This window comes from Cibotium barometz, chromosome 32 (assembly GCF_041138505.1).
Source record: "Cibotium barometz isolate CiBa-2024 chromosome 32, ASM4113850v1, whole genome shotgun sequence".
Taxonomy (NCBI): Eukaryota; Viridiplantae; Streptophyta; class Polypodiopsida; order Cyatheales; family Cibotiaceae; genus Cibotium; species Cibotium barometz.
In genome coordinates, this window is record NC_141077.1 from 44,205,730 (window position 1) to 44,220,857 (window position 15,128).

A 15,128-nucleotide genomic window follows, 5' to 3' on the forward strand; every position below is an offset into this window, starting at 1 on the left:
AATGGGGCGTAAGAAAGGAGGGCAACAATAACAAAAAAAACCACCTAATAAATGGCAGGCCAAAAACCCTAGCCTAGCTAGTTGTTTCACACCACACGGCCCCTCTCTCTCTAGGCGCCTCTATCTTTTTCTCTCTCTATCCATCCACATGACCGCCTCTCTTTCAACCTCTAACTTGAAAAGGAGCACTACCCCACCTGTGCAATGTATACCTTAGAAACCTCGGCCATGCTTAATAGAATAGACGACAGAAGATGAACGAACGGAAGTTGGTGTACTGGGTGTGTGTGTTCTGTGGTGGAACTTTGCCCAGCTCCCCGCGGTTACCTGGATATATCCTTCCGTCTGCGTGAGTGCAGGTCTCCCCAGAAAAAGAATAGAAGAAGAAGAAGATCCACGGTAACTCTTTATAGGTGACGACTCCCCGATCGATTCCGTTCTCTTCCGTTTGTCCGCTCCCCTCCTGCCCCCATTAGCCTTGGCGAATGCTCTTAGCGGATAATTTTGAGTATGCGTGAATATTTGGATCTCAATCTAATGTCTTTCTCGTCGCCTGAATATGTGAGCTCTGCGAGCTTACGAACTCTAACGACGCAGAAATACAGAATGGTATTTTATATCGGTTAACTTTCTACTGGTATATGTGTAGATGAACGGGGCTCTGGCCAAAGGGGTGGTTTTCAATCTTCAAAGGAGCTTGCACACTGCTCCACTCAAATTTCCGCCCTGGACGTATGGGAAGAGACGAAGCAGCAGCCACACCACAGCAGTAGCAGCCGCCGCCTTTCAGATCGATCTGGTAATTCCTTTTCAAAAACTGCCCTGCATCCTGATAGCCGTCATCGATTGTGATGCGAGAGATGGTGTCCTGACCTGCCCAACGATGGTAGGCTCAAGCTTGCTTACAGTTTAGCGTTGTATTTATTATTACAACTTCTCGATAGGTCAGTCGTCTATTCTTTCACAGACTAAGCATTATATATTAAGGGGCCGTGCTATCCTTTAGGGAAACCAGGTTTGCCAGACCCAAACCCTCACACGGATGTTCACCCATGCTGCTATTTATGCAAATAGGAACCGAAGTGGTAGAGGGCCCAAGTTCCTTCATAGATGACCACCTTTAGGTGCTATATAGCATGTTGCCTTTGCCCTAAAAAGTGCAATTGCAGAGAAAAGAGAGAGAGAGAGAGAGAGAGAGAGAGAGAGAGAGAGAGTATTAAGTGTCTACTAAAGACCCAATGAGCCTATGAGACCAAAGTGATACAATGCCCATCTCATCATGGAACTGAAAATAAAATAGAAATGTTTGTGTGTGCCCGTGTGTGTGTGTGTGTGTGAGAGAGAGAGAGAGAGAGAGAGAGAGAGAGAGAGAGAGAGATGAAATGAAATGTTATATTAACGTCTTCAAAAGGCCAAAGTGACCTATGAGACCAAAGTTACAACCATGTGACATCTGATACACTGTCTAGAAAAGAAAAGAAAGAACTGAAGGTAAGTATCTAGCCCTACAATACATCAGTAGGGAGCATCCGGAAGCAGCAACTAGGGAGAGTGAGAAGCTAATGCTACTAGTCAAAATGGGGTACATGAGTACATGGATACATGAATAGGGGAGTACAAAAGTGACAGTGAGTACAATAGTATATGGCTGGAGTGGTAATCATCCTAGGAGCTCTAGCATGGGTCTTTGCCGGATGGCGTGGATATCTGCCATAGTGGGATGCTTGGTCGGACGAGCCCAATGCCTTGCAATGATGCTCTGAATCCTCCGGTGTAGGCACCGTCTCCGATGTGAGGATCCGCGAATCCTCGGGCGTGTGGATCTGCCCAACTAGATAGCTCTCTCAACTAGAGTCCCACAGGGTGCCCACTGTTGGGCTGTCGGCTGTGTGTCCTCTCGGGTAGTCCCTCTAAAGAAGTCAGTAATCTGTCTCTGTGTGGACTATTTGCCAGTCGGGCGTCTGCTCCCGATAATGGACTCTGTGAGCCTGCGGATCTCCAGGAGATAAAAACCCAAGCATCGCTTCACAATAGTCCATGACTATAGCCAATGGTCCAAATCCCTCTCTAAAAAGGCAATGGTAGCGCCCTCAAATCTCATAATATGCTGTGCAGCGACAGATGTAGTGCTCCTCCGTCTCTGGCTCTATCCAACAAATCTGACAAATCCTGTCCCCTAGAGGTATGCCTCTAAATCTGCCTGTCTCTATCTCTAACTGATGTGAAGAGGTGCGGATCTGCCCAATGGCGCACCTCAATCCATGAGACAGATGGGTATCCATGTAGCTCGGTCTAAGTATAAAGCCATCCTCAGTGGTGCGGAGAAGATGGTCTCTATAGAAAGCCATCTTCGTCCCCAACTCCTGTGAGGGCTCTAGCCATGTCCTCCTAGTGTCCAACTGAATAAGGTCTTGTCTCATGACTCTAATAATCTCAGAATGTTCCAAGGTGAGAGAGGGTGCCTCCAGAGAGTACTGGAAGGGTGGAAGTCTGTCTAAACTGAACCCGTGGAGCTCAAACCAGGATGCTATCTGCACATACCAACATGAAGTGTCTCCCTCCATGGCTAGCTGATGAGAGGACTCTAAAGCAAGTTGTGCATACCGGTGTCGGGGAAGCTCCCAGGTGCTATGAATGAAGGACACTGATTTAGCAAGAGCCTCGACTACGATCGGTGGTGCTCCCATCTCGGCTCTGATAATCTCATGGGGTACTGAGGCCTTAGCCTGAATCATCCTGGAGATCATGGACACAAGTGGTCTCTCCATCGATCTCCATCCATCGTATGTGCGTCCTGATCGACTGTGACGATCTAGGCTAGGCCCCCAGATCTGTACTCCATATAGCATAGCCGATGTGACCAGCGTGTCAAAAAGCCACAGCTCAGTGCGTGGCTCCTGAAACTGTATCTGTGAGCACATCCTCTCTAGACCTCCTAGTGCTGCATATCCTCTACACTGGCCTCTGCTGCCCCCTCATGGAAAATGTGGGCCCAGTGAACACCACTCCAAGATATGTGTATGAGTCAACATACTCCACTGTCTCTCGCCCATATGTGAAAATAGGCGTTGATCTCCAGACCCACTGAGCTGTAGTGTTAAACACCATAACCTTGGTCTTACGAAGGTTAACTGAGAGCCTACTGTCCTGTGCATAAGCATGTAAAGTATCCAAGTGCCTCTGCATACCCTCTGGTGAGTTTGCTATATAAGCACAATATCAGCAGCATATAAGAGCAGAGGTATCCAAGACTCAAGTGCCAGCCAACTGGGCTCCTCTGTCCCCTCGTGTCCCAATATAATTAGAGATCTCATCAATGTATAGTCCAAATAGAGTCGGAGAGCGCGGGCAGCCCTGTTTCACCCCTATAGTGGAGTGTACTAGTTGGGAGAGACCCTCTGAAGTCCGCACTTGCCCAACTACTGTCTCATAAAGTGCCATAATACCCCAAATGAGCTCACATGGAACCCCCAAGTCTTGCAACCTGCGCATCAGTCTAGCTCTGGGCACTGTGTCAAAGGCCTTGTGGAAATCCACAAAGCCACAGTAGATCCTCCTCGCATGTGCTCTGCCCTCCTCAATGATAGCCCTGAGGGTAAAGATATGATCCAAAGTAGAGAATCTCCTCTTGAAACCGGCTTGTCCCTGAGCTCGGACCCCTTGTCTCTTTGCCTATCTGCTCAACTCTTGCTCAAGAATAGAGGCATATAGCTTGGCCAACGAGTGACCAATCATAATGGTGCGGTAGTTAGTCGGCAGGCTCGGATCTCCAGACTTGAGTACCGGCACAATCGTGGAAGTACTCCAAGTCCCAGGAAACCCCTCACACATGGCTCTATCAAACATGAGAGCTAGCAAGTCTGCAATCATATCTCTAGCATGTATGAAATGCTCGGCTGCAATGCCCTCATGATCCTGTGCCCTCCCTGTATGCAATCTGTTGATGGCCCTCCTCACCATCTCTGTTGTGAAGAAGGTAGAAGTGGGTGGACAAGGCTCTGGAGGGTTCGGTAGTGGTGGCTGCTTTGGTACTGTGTAGAGGGAGGCTGCATACTTGCCCCATGTATCTGGAGAGGTAATGGCCGGAGGCGGGGGGTGCTCTCTAAGCAATCTCCAGGCCTCCCCAGAATCGTGACTCAAAAACAGCTGATACGTGTCTCTCTCCAACCGGGCTAAGAATGCTCTCTTCTTCTGTTGAATGAGGCATCGGAAGATGATGCGTGACTGTCTATATGTAGTAGCACCTATGGCCACCTTTGTCTGTAGCTGGGCTTTGTGCTTCCTACAGTCATCATCATACCAACTATTCTGGGGCATGCTCCCAGGACGTGGTCGTACTGTGGGCTGCGTGTGTGGGAAGGCCGTCGCTGCAGCTCTATGTAAAGCCTCTGTTAGGATCTGTGTGAGCTTTGCTAATGGCCTCTGTGGATCCTCTGCACTCAACAAGCTGGAGATCTCTGCGGTGTATACTCCATTAGTCTCTCTATAGAAGGTATATCTCGGGTGATAGGAGGACTGCCCAACCTGGCGAGTACTGTAGTGGAAATCCACCGTAAAGGAGAGAAGTGCATGATCCACCGTAACTCCGATGGGCCTGGGGCCAATCGCAAAATCCTGGATACTCGGGATGAAGGTTGGCGAGGCTAAAACATAATCCAGTGTGCTGGCCCCATGTCTGTGTGGAAAGCAAGTAAAGCCACTGGCAAGTGACCTCTCTAGGCCATTTAAAATGGCCAGCCCATGTGCAGTCCCCATCTCCAAGAGGTATCTCCCATACTCAGTACACTCCACCTCATCCTGTGATCTCTGGGTCAAACACATCTCCTCCACATCTATCTCTCTCAACATCTCCTCCGAAGTGTCAAAGAAGGAGGTCTGGTACTGAGCCGTTCGAGCATTAAAGTCCCCAAGTATGATAACATCTCCCTCCCTGGAGAACTCCCATATGTCCTCATCTAGAATCATATATGGAGATTGCCGCTTGGGCGCTGCATAATGAGATGTGCTGGGTGGAAAGTAACATATAGCAATGTATAGGGGTCTACCCTCATCTGCCCTCACTCTGACCCACGTGTACCTCGCGCTCTCATCACGGCGCATAACATGGATGAGTGGCTGAAGCTCCTCTCTAAAAAGAACTGCAACTCCTCCAGATCCACGACCACCATGCTTCGAACGGGCCTCCTGTCTACAAGTCGTCTCCCATCTGTATCCCGCCACTCTCGGTAATGTGCTGCCTGGGGCCTGATGTGTCTCCGAGTAGAAGATGATGTCCCTATCTCTGAAGCTGTCCTCAAAGCCTCAAAGGTCCCCACATCCAGTCTCAATGCTCTCTTGCAGTTCCATACTGCAAGTCTCAGACTGGTCCCATAGGACTCGCACCGTCAGGTGGTGCGTCTCTCTAGTATCACCACTCTGCCTCCTCTGTAAAATGCTAGCTTCCCTTTTTCTCTGGCTGCCCTAATCTCCGGCATGCACTCTGTGAGGATTACTGTTATTACTTAGTATTTCATCCACTATCTGTGTATTAAGACTTAAACTGAAAGTAGACTTGAACACAGATGTTTGATTGATTGATTGAAATTGTGATACAATAGGCTCCTTATATAGGAGTTCAAGAGACACGAATGAAAAGACACATCCCATGACCAATAGTCATGACTCTAGGCGAAGGGTCACATCCTTTGGATGAATAGCTGCAACCATTGGGTGAAGAGTTGCAACCCTAGAGCGAGGGGGTGTGACCAGTCGTCGAAGGAGTGTGGCTCTTGATGAAGAGGCATGTCTCTAGAGCGAATAGTCGTGACCTTCTGAGTGTAGGGGTCCTCTGTAATCATGTCTCTTCAATATCTGTAACCATAAGGAGACTGTATAATGAACTAAGTCACAATCGTGACATTCCCTCCCATTTAAAATAAAACCCTTGTGATTAAATGAGAGTCGGTCGTCTGCCAAAGAATTCTTGGAGGAGTTGAGGATATTGTTGCATTTCTTCATCTGTCTGCCAAGTAGAATCTGACTCATCCAAGTCCATCCACTTAACAAGAAATTCTGTAGTAAGCTTCTTTCTTGTTTCTTTCTGACGAACGTCAAGAATCTTCTCAGGAACAAGAATAATGTGATCATCTTCAATCTCAGGAACATAAGAAGATAACTCCGGAATAGATGAATCTCCTTGTATGTATTCCTTGAGCCAAGAGATGTGAAATGTCGGATGAATTTTTCCCCAAGATGGTGGAAGATCCAACTTATAACTGACAACTGAAATCTTCTTTATAACTTTAAATGGACCATAGAAACGCGGTCGCAACTTCGGAAAGACTGACTTTACTGTCTTATATCGATGCGGTGCCACATAAAGCAAAACCAAGTCACCTTCTTGAAACTCAGTATGCCTTCTGTGCTTATTCGCATACTTCTGATACTTCTGCTGAACATGAATCAGTCTGTCTCGAACTTGTACAAGAATATCTTGCATTTCTTGAATCAACTGATCTGCTAATGCCACCTTGTGTTGGAGAACAAAGTTTGTGGGCACAAGCGGAGTGTGACCATATGCTGCTTGAAAAGGAGTCATTCCAGTGACTGAATGCGGAGAATTGTTGTAAGCAAACTCCACAAGAGGCAAATATTCTTCCCAAGAAGCTAATCTTGTCTGAATATAATGTCTAAGCATTTCTTCCAAAATTTGATTTACTCTTTCTGTCTGTCCATCTGTCTGAGGATGATAAGCAGAACTGAACAAGAGACTCGTACCAAGAGATTTGAATAAGGAAGTCCAGAAATGTCCAGTAAACTTCGGATCTCTGTCAGAAACAATAGATCTTGGCAATCCATGGATTCTGAAAATATGCTGTACGAACAACGCTGCAAGATCTGGAGCAGAAACGGTCTTCTTGCAAGGAATAAAATGTGCCATTTTGGAAAACCGATCAACCACTACTAAAATTTGAGCATTGCCTTTCTGTGAACGCGGCAAAGTAGTGATGAAATCCATGCTTATACTTTCCCATCTTTCCTGAGGAACTGGCAAAGGCTGAAGCAATCCTTGAGGAAGTTGTCGTGAAGCTTTCATAATTTGACAAGAGTGACAAGCTTTAACATACTTAATAACATCCTGTTGCATCTGAGGCCAAAAGTATGTTGCTGATAACAGACGATATGTTTTGTTAATTCCAGGATGAGCTGCAAAGGGTACTTCATGATGCTCTTGAATAAGGAGTTTCCGCAAAGATGCATTGTGAGGAACACAAATGCGATCTAAGTAATAAAGTAAATCATCTGTAATTGTATATGCGGCAAACATATTCATTTCTGCAACAGTAGGATGAAGAGATTTGAGAGCTCGAAAGACATCTCCAAAGTCTCTATCTGTCAAATACTCATGCTTAAAACATGCTGGAATCTCCATCTGCACATTTGAGATAGCAAAGTTCGTAGCTCGAGGCATGCGGCTCAAAGCATCTGCTACGACATTCTGTAATCCAGGAACATAGAGTATCGCCATGTGAAAATTCGCCAAAAATTCCTTGTCATAAACGGGATATCGCATTTGAATAGCCGAAAATTTATGACTATCAAAAGCAATAACACGATCATTCTGTATAAGAACGCCTCCAGATGCTCTATCCGAAGCATCGGTCATGACGTCAAACGGCTGAGTTGGATCCGCAATAGCCAAAACAGGCGTATTTGTCAACGCATGCTTAAGATCATTAAAGGACTTTTCAGCTTCAAGTGACCATTGCAATTTATCTAACTTTGTAAGGGCCGTCAAAGGAGCAGCAATATCTGAGAACTTGTGAACCTTGGTGTGGTAAAAATTTGCTAATCCCAAGAAAGATCGCACATCTGAAATGGTAAGTGGCAAAGGCCAATCAACAATGACCTGTATCTTCTTAGGATCAACTGCAATACCCTGTCCAGAGATGATATGTCCAAGATATTCCACATGATCTTTGAAAAATTGACTCTTCTTCTTGTTGATGTACAAGACATTTGTACGGAGTACGTCGAAGACAATCTGCAAATGCTTCTTGTGATCTGCTAAAGTCTTACTGAAGACCAAAATGTCATCCAGATAAACGATGACAAACTTATCCAAGTAAGGACCAAAGATGTCATTCATCAAAGTCATGAAAGTAGCTGGGGCATTGGTTAACCCAAAAGGAATGACCAAAAATTCATAATGTCCATACTTTGTTCTGAAAGCTGTCTTATATTCATCTCCAATTCGAATCCTGATTTGATGATAGCCTGACTTCAGATCAATCTTCGAAAATACCTTTGCACCAAGCAACTGATCAAAGAGCTCATCGATGCGAGGCAAGGGAAACTTATTCTTGATTGTCTGCTTATTAAGGGCACGATAATCAATGCAAAGTCGCATAGATCCATCCTTCTTCTTGACCAATAAAACTGGAGCACCAAAAGGACTTTTGCTTGGACGTATATGACCTTTATCCAACAACTCTGCCAATTGTCTCTGAATTTCTTGAGATTCTGAATAAGAAACTCGATAAGGAGCTCGAATTGGCGGTGGTTGTCCAGGAATTAGATCAATCATATGATCGACAGAACGTCGAGGAGGCAATGTCGTTGGCAGCTCGTCAGGAAATAAATCCTTATAAGGTTGAAAGAAGGGCTGTTGTAAATAAGAAATATCTGATGGCGAGGATTCCGATTGATCAACTGTATTGTCTTCTGCTTCTCGCAACATAACTAAGGCAGAAGTGTTGTCGCGTTTACGCACTAAGCGTTTGACTTGCATAGCAGAAACCACAGTAATCGGCTTAGAATTAAACAGACCTCGTAATTCCATTTCGCGATGATTATGATAAAGTCGAATGGAATGATCTCGAAAGCTGATCAAAGGATCATACTCATATAACCAAGACTGTCCAAGGATCATGTCATAGTGTGACAAAGGCATAATAGAGAAGTTCAGCTGATCCTGATAGTCCTGAATCTGAAAATGCAACTGCTGAATCTGTTTGCTGCAATGCAAGAAAGAACCATCTGCAAGTTCCACTTGGAAAACTTCCGCACTCTGCTGAGTAGGTAATCGCAACTTGCTGACGAGAGTAGTTCCCACAAAATTAGTTGAGCATCCACTATCAACAAGAACATTGATAGGATGCTGGCCAATAAATCCCAATAAGCTCAAAACTTGATTGGAAAGGTTAACAGGCACTGAAGTATGGTTGTGGGCATTTAGCATCAAAGCACTAACAACTTTAGAAACTCGCACTGCATGAACCACCTGCTTGCCTTTTTCTGGCGCAGAAGGATGATGATGTCCATGTTCACCTTCTGGGAAACATTCCATGTTCGAATTCTGGCGAGAATTACGTTTGGGGCACTCATACCACCTGTGTGGTCCATGGCAAATTGTGCAAAGACCTGAAGGGTTGGCCTGAGAGGTTGAAGGTGCCGATGTAGAGGCTTGCTGACCTGCTGAGGTATCGCGGCGAAAATTGCGGCGATTGTTGGGTCGGCGATCTTGCCAGTTGCGTCCTCGATTCCGATTGTTGTTGTTGGAAGAGGATCCTGTTTGTGAGGCTGCTGCCTGACCTGAAAATCTAGGCCGAAAGGACTGTTGCCGAGTAGATTGCGGACCAAAGGATTGGGAATATTGAGACGCAGGTTGAGAAAAATTTCCTCTGCGATTGGGCTGGGAGAAACGAGCACCGTTTGAGGACCAATTGCCAAAGAAGGATGTCCTGGGTTGTCGTCGTAAATCTCCAAGGCGCTCTACGTAGGCAATAGCAGCATCTATGGTGAGAGGGTTAAACTTCTGCACATCTTCCTGTAAGTTGGGTTCAAGCCCATCGATGAAGCTGTGTAGCTTGTCAGCGGGGTTGAGGCTCTCAATTTCCAGAGTTAAACGTTGGAACTCTGTGATATATGCGGCTGAGGATCCTGTTTGCCTCAGACAGCGGAGAGCAGACCGGGCATGGTAGTCCGCACTGGCAGGTTCAAAGGCCTTGCGGAGGGCGCGCCGGAATTTATCCCAAGTAGGAGTGTGTTTACCATCTGCAACACGTCGTTGCCACCATAGAAGTGCTGTATCCTTGAGTAGGGAACTGGCTAAAGCAACCTTCTTGCTTTCGACCAAATCGGTATTGGTCAAATATACCTCCATTTTGAATATCCATTGGTCAAGCACGCGCTTGTCGCGGCGACCATTATAAGGGGCAGGCAGTTTGACATCGAGTTTCTTTTTTTGTGCAGCAGTTAATATTTTATAAAGAAGTTGGAGTTCTGCATTGTTTACCTCGGCAGTTGGATCTGGTTCATCTTCATTGTCTGCTACCGAAGTCTCTGAAGAAGATGGTTGTGGATCACTGGCTGGTGTGCGCGCTGGATGGGGCCGCTGCAACTGGTCGAGGCGTCTGCTGATAGTAGAGAGACTTGTCGAAAAAGTCTGCTGAAGTATCGCCATCTGCTCGCGTAATAATGTAATGGCCTGCATTTGCTCGTCCTGTTGCGGGCCCTCTGCCTCTGAGATAGATGCCATGTTGGATCTGCTAGAGGGAGTAGCGCGGAGAAGCCGGTGAAATATGTGGTACTGCTGGAGGAGAGAGTGACAGTGAATCGTCTCCCAATTCGGCTAAGAAATCGGAGCCTAACTCTGAAGGCTCGAAGTCTTCCACCTCGTCGAGAGGAGGTGTCTCTGCAGGGGTTAAGGGAGTGTAATCGGGCACAATGAGCTCGCTGTATACTCGAACCAAGGGCTGGAGCGAGATGATCCGGTTCACTGCATCCACACGGCACTCGTCCAGGAAATACGCCAGATGTGGGTACCGTCCCAAAATAAACTCGTAATGAGCAAGATGGTGTGCTGGACACGTCAAATAAATATGCCAGATCACCCACGCCTGGAACTGAGTGGCGTGGCGGTGACTGATGTATAATAAAAAGTCCAGGGGACCTGGTACATGAACTGCAGCCGGAACAGGTTCTGCAACAGGTTCGGGTAATGGGGCGGGCTCCGGTGTGGGTGTCTCGCGAGAGTTTTCGGGCAATATGGCCTCCGGGACCTCGTCTATGTACGAGATGTAAGGCACGGGCTGATTGCTGTTGGGTTCCATTGGACACCTGGTTGAGAATGGAAATGCGTGCCAGAGTGGATAGAAGTCCCTGGCGTGGCAGCGTGAGAGAGGAACGCTCTTTCTTTCGAACGGCGTGCGAGTGAAACGAATAGGCTGGCTGGCGGATGAAGTCGTTGCACTGGCCCCATTCGCTCGTTTATTTTTTTATTATTATTTGTTTTAAATGCGCTGGTCGGCTGGTGGGCGCTGGTCGGCGGCAGCAGCGGGTGTCCTTGCGCTGGCGGCCGTTGGATGTTGGCGCCCGAATGCTCATGTGGCTGACGAAAGCCACGTGGATTAAAGGCTTAAGTGTATAAGCCTTAAATTAATGAGGCTTTTGGTATTAATTTGAAGCGTTACGTTTTTTTTTTTTTTTAGTAAAGGTGACGCTTCGCCGACTGGAGAGATGCGCCGTTTCGAAAGTTGGGATCACATCGCCGACTGGGGTACCTCTTCGAACAGTGCTGAAACGCCGACTGAAGATGCCACCAGCAGCAGTCGCTGAATAGATTAAGGCGGCTCACAACGTAAGCTGGTGGGTGGCGGGGCGGTTCAGCGCCCTACTCTCAAGGAGTCATGCGCTTTGAGCAATCAAAAGGCACGCTGGCAGCCAACAAGGCGAAGAGAGGGGGGCTCCAAGTTCAGCAGCGAAGGGGTGCCATGCGAAGAGGTGCCATCTCTTGGTGCCATCGTTCGTGTGAAGGGGTGCGAACCCATGCACGAAGGGGCACAACCCGATGAAGAGGCTCACGAAGGGCTACCAGCAGGAGATTGCTGTATACTCACCGGGTACGCCACACACACATCTGTGCATCTGTCTTCTATATGTGAATTGAAAAAGAAGGTTTAGGTTACCTCATACTCGTAGATGCAGGTTCCATCTTTCTTCTGCTTCCATACAACGCCGGGTAGGGGAGTAGAGCGGAGAGGGTGAGAGGCTCACAACCGTAGGCCCGGGAAAAAATTTTGCTCTGATACCACTGTGAGGATTACTGTTATTACTTAGTATTTCATCCACTATCTGTGTATTAAGACTTAAACTGAAAGTAGACTTGAACACAGATGTTTGATTGATTGATTGAAATTGTGATACAATAGGCTCCTTATATAGGAGTTCAAGAGACACGAATGAAAAGACACATCCCATGACCAATAGTCATGACTCTAGGCGAAGGGTCACATCCTTTGGATGAATAGCTGCAACCATTGGGTGAAGAGTTGCAACCCTAGAGCGAAGGGGTGTGACCAGTCGTCGAAGGAGTGTGGCTCTTGATGAAGAGGCATGTCTCTAGAGCGAATAGTCGTGACCTTCTGAGTGTAGGGGTCCTCTGTAATCATGTCTCTTCAATATCTGTAACCATAAGGAGACTGTATAATGAACTAAGTCACAATCGTGACACACTCCCTCATATGTGCTAGCTGTGCCAAGGTGAGGTTATCTCCTAAAAAGATGCCCGTTTTCTTAAGGGCGGAGCGCTTGGCCAAGAAATCCTTCTTGGCCTCCAAGGTGGGAAAGCGTAAAATGAGAGCTCTCTCCTTCGAGCTCTCTCCTCCATTCTTGTCTTTCTTGCCCACTCTCCAAGCCCCCGTGTGTGTAGGCCTTGAAATGCCCATGCGTGTATAAATCTTTGGCTTCCTCCTCTACATTGTCACCGTCCTTAAGACCCATGATCCGCACATGAAGTTCCCTTGTCTTTCTTCTTTGTTCCTCCTCAATGGTTAGGTCGATAATCTTCGAGGTAGATGTGCTTTTGGCCTCCTTGTTCTTACCTTTCTTGACCACTTCTATCCATTTCTCCGTTTCATCTACTTGCTTTTGCGTCTTCGTGAGCACCTCCACCCACGAGGAGGTCTCCCGGGCCTTCTTTTCTTCTCCCTCTTGAAGTGTTCTCACTTGGGCCTTGATGGTGTTCAGCTCCTCCATCATGACGGGCTGAATTTCACCTTCCTCGAGCTTATGTTGAGCACGTGCTTCTTCTATCTCCTTCTTGAGATTTGCGATCTCTGCATTTGGGCTGCTATCCGCGCTTCAAGCTTCTTGACTTTGTCAAGAAGGCTCCGGTTGACCATATTAATTGCATTGTCCGTCTTTGTCTTGTGTTGTTGGATGGCTGCCTTGATCAGGTCTTCAATGTCGATCCTCTCCATCTTGTCTTGGGCTGAAAAAGGCTGGTTTCGGGTTAAAAATTAATTAACCCTTGGCCATAGGAAGAAGGGTCACACCCTTACACATGGGTCACTATCAAAGGACATGTCTATTCATTAAAAGATAAGTCCAAAGGACATAACTGTTGACTCAAGAGCCACACCCCTTCCCAGGGATGTGTCTCTTCACTTGTACCCTTTCGGCCTCTATTTAAGAAAGGCCCCTGTCTCAATGCAAACAACTCAACTCAATCTTTCTATCAGCATTTGTCTTATGTTTGTTAATTAAGTCTTAAATCATGTTAATAAAGCTATAAAAGCTTTACATTGTTGATTCACAGAGACATGCTTTGGCTTCACATAACACATTTTGTTGATCTTGTGTAAGAGTTTGAAGATGGCTGAGCATCGTGAGTGATTGGATTTGTTGCTTAGCCATTTCAACTCTTTGCCTAGCATCAACAATATAGTGTCTGCCATAGTCGGCAATGACTAGCTGCATTCATTGAACAAAACGAAACCAAGCGGTGTCAACATCATCTAACGACTGAGCAGAGAGTGGAGAAATGGCATCATGTACTAAAGCTTTGAAGGCATCGTGTGAAAGATAGCTGTTATTTATATGGAACAGTCTCTGATGCTGTAAAGAAGGGCATATAAAAATATAAAGCCAACCATAGCCGTGAATGATCAGAGAGTGTTGAGGCATGATCAACCCAAAGCTTGCATGAAAAGGAGTCATACTGTCGATTATTTAACAAATACCATCTATCCAATCAAGCCCAATGTTGAGTGAGAGCATTATGGTGATAAGTGAATCCTGGCTTTCTAGCCATAGTAGAAAGCCAAAGATCAGAGGCGTCTGCTTGCAGAATGAAATTGTCTCAAGCTTGACGCTCAACATGTAATATATGAGAAAAGCCAGATGTATTATCCTCCCTTTGTGGAGAGTTGTTAAAATCTGAACACAAGCATTTGTCAACCAGGGATAGGAATTGAAGAAATTCCAAATCCTTTGCTGCTCATGGAAAGATTGAGATGCATACAAAATGAAAAATTTCACCCTACAAAATACATTGCACAATCATACATTGGCCCAATGAATCATTATATTCCAATGCTAGCTCCAATTCATGTGGCAAAAGAAAAGCAACACCCGAGAATTGATTGCTTCCGGCATAGAAAATGTCATATCCAGCAAAATGGCCAAAAGTGGCCACCATACTCATGTTGATTGTGTTCTTGCAAACAAACTATATTTGATCTTGTTGTATGTACATAATCCCATAAACATCTCCATTTATGAGGATTGCAAATACCTTGTACATTATAGGTAACACACTTTATTGGAAGCATCTTATATACATGACAGGGAAATGAGGAGATTTAACTCTCATCCATATGCGCAGACCCCCCCCCCCCCCCCCCCCCCCCCCCGCGATACACTCCAAATAACATCATGCTTATCAAAGAGCTGAGTACCTCCAGTACAAACTTGAATCCAATTACGTGAAACTGCATTAGGAGCGGGATTCGCTTTTGCATTGAGAACATTAGCCACCAAAGAATCCACATTGTGAGCTACATTCTCTTGAGTTTGTGTCCAATTACGAGTTTTGTACAAAGGCATCTTGAAAGTTTTTTTGGGGCAATAAACCCATTGTGATCCACTTTTCCCCTTAGACTTGGTAGATGGCATAGCCTTACTGGTGGAAGCTTGTTGATTAACTACAAGCAATGAGCCTTTCAGTTTTTCTTGTTGCTTAGCCAAAGTAGCAGAGGGCGACACAAGAATGGCATTTGTAAGGGAATGGGAAGGTGAAACTGATGCCACCTGGGGCTGGGCCATAGCTGGTGGTTTATGAATGACAATAGGACATTTATTGGAGA

The 15,128-nt window shown here is 46.1% G+C and overlaps 1 protein-coding gene across 5 annotated transcripts in view; it reads left to right on the forward strand.

Annotated features, from left to right (window-relative positions):
• Nucleotides 1-209: 209 nt before the first annotated feature.
• LOC147620235 (hydroxyacylglutathione hydrolase 2, mitochondrial-like) overlaps nt 210-15,128 on the forward strand; it is a 67,920-nt gene continuing 53,001 nt past the window's right edge. For 2 of the 5 annotated variants that reach the window (XM_086772430.1, XM_086772435.1), the window contains exons 1-2: nt 420-561; nt 650-799. In XM_086772430.1, the coding sequence (XP_086628556.1) occupies nt 511-561; nt 650-799 (201 nt within the window). In that variant the 5' untranslated portion in view covers nt 420-510. Of the gene's footprint in view, nt 562-649; nt 800-15,128 lie in introns of all 5 variants that reach the window. The other 3 variants (XM_086772433.1, XM_086772431.1, XM_086772432.1) reach the window with 3 other exon arrangements.